Source organism: Montipora capricornis, chromosome 2 (genome assembly GCF_036669925.1).
Source record: "Montipora capricornis isolate CH-2021 chromosome 2, ASM3666992v2, whole genome shotgun sequence".
NCBI lineage: Eukaryota > Metazoa > Cnidaria > Anthozoa > Scleractinia > Acroporidae > Montipora > Montipora capricornis.
Window position 1 is genome coordinate 353,192 of NC_090884.1, and position 1,809 is coordinate 355,000.

The window sequence follows — 1,809 nt, forward strand, 5'->3', positions numbered from 1 at the left end:
TGGGCTGTAAATGAATTTTATTGCGTTAACTGCCTTCCTGTAGGTTTATGCATTCTCTGTGTAAAAATGACAACATTCCTATGTGGGGAAAGCCCCGTTGCCGCATAACAAAGGAAATTGCTATCCACCTTACACGGATCATTACTTAAGAACAGACAGTCGTACGATGACGTCATAACCAAAACCAAATCGCTTACCCTATTTTCTTATCGACGATGCTCCGTGCACGGAGCTCTGCAACAAGCCTGGAAAAATGCTGAGAGTAGATTTGGTGCTCTTGTTGACGCTTTTGCCATACCTTTGTTGTCTTTGGAAATAACTTGACTGAAACTATTTCATGAAGGGGGTAGTTTCTAAAGAAACTGTGGTGCTGAGTCGGTGGGGAAGTAGTATACAAAAATTTGGTTTTATCAACGGAGTTGATAATGTAAATTGGCCACCGTACAGAGATTCTAAAAGCTGACGTCTCGAGCGTTAACCCTTCGTCAGAGCGAATCCACGAAGGATTCGCGATAAACGCTCTGACGCTCGAAACGTCAGTTTTTAGAACCTATGTACGGTGGCCAATTTACATTATCAACTCCGTTGATAAAACCAAATTTTTGAAACTATTTCACATTGGCAACACCTACTCAATTATCACCATTTATTATTTTATTTCTTTAGCAATAAATACTCTTAATTTCATAAAGATAAGGAGACAGCAGTTTTCTTTTAGCCAGACCACTGTTGAATCCAAGCTTCTATTTGCTCCAGATTATTTTCAAGTTCATCAGTGGAATTGCTTTGCAGTTCATGAACTATTTCCTTTCTATAACTATCTCTTGCTTCCTCCAAGATTGTTTGCATTATTTCACATTCCACATTTTCGCTTAACTTTTTTCCATTGTAACCCCTGGAACAGTAGGGAAAAAACGTCATTAAAAAATGTAAGTTATGCTGTTTGCTATCTACATGTACAATGATTTGTGGTGGCTCTTCTGCAGTGCATTTGTGAGAAAAGGATAAACGCTGATCATTATCATTTGCAGACCAAGATAATGTAACAATAATAAGACTAATTTTATTATTACTGGTTACATGTATATACACGTACATTAACATGTCATTATTGGGCTTCCAAAACAGACAGTTCTTCAATTTTCTTGAAAACAAGAACTGGGAAATAAACTGACACAAATCCTTATTTTATTCCCCACAGCCTTTTGAGATAACACAATTAGAATGATATTTTCAAATTTATCATTGCACATGGCCTTGTAGTTAATTCAACCCCATGAACATAGTAGCTAGTTGCATGAGGTGATTTTAATATGCCCCTATTAGCTTGTGTTATCATTCTTCTTCTGTTTGTTGTTGTTATCCAAAAATTAATATATATTTGCTAGAAGCAAGGACAAATATCAACATAACAAGCACTGTGATTAGTTGATTCTTTTTTTTCTATTTTTTATTTTATTTTTTTAGTTGATTCCTGGTCACGTGCCCCTGATCAAATTTAAATGTATCCTGACCGGGAAACAATTCCGCAGTTGTTGCTGGCGCCGGAGGTTTTGCTGCGATTGTTGAAAGAGAAGTCTAAAATATATATAACAAAGCACTTAATTATGGTCCCTCAGGAAACATCAGGACTCTCAGGAAAACAAAACTGTTTCCCTTGGGACCATAAATTAATAGTATAATCTTTCATATGTTTCATTCTCGACAATAATCCACCTCAACTCCCTGGACAATACTGACAACATTCTTTTCATAGGTTCAAGATTGCTTTGTGATTTACTCATTCAGTTTCCAAATTTGTTATCGCTC

At 36.3% G+C, this 1,809-nt stretch overlaps 1 protein-coding gene across 1 annotated transcript in view; it reads right to left on the bottom strand.

Annotated features, from left to right (window-relative positions):
• The window catches only part of LOC138038331 (adenylate kinase isoenzyme 6-like), a 4,069-nt gene continuing 2,260 nt past the window's right edge, over positions 1-1,809 (bottom strand). Inside the window, exon 3 of the mRNA XM_068884136.1 lies at positions 1-895. Coding sequence (XP_068740237.1) covers positions 715-895 — 181 coding nt within the window. The 3' untranslated portion in view covers positions 1-714. The remainder of the gene's footprint in view (positions 896-1,809) is intronic.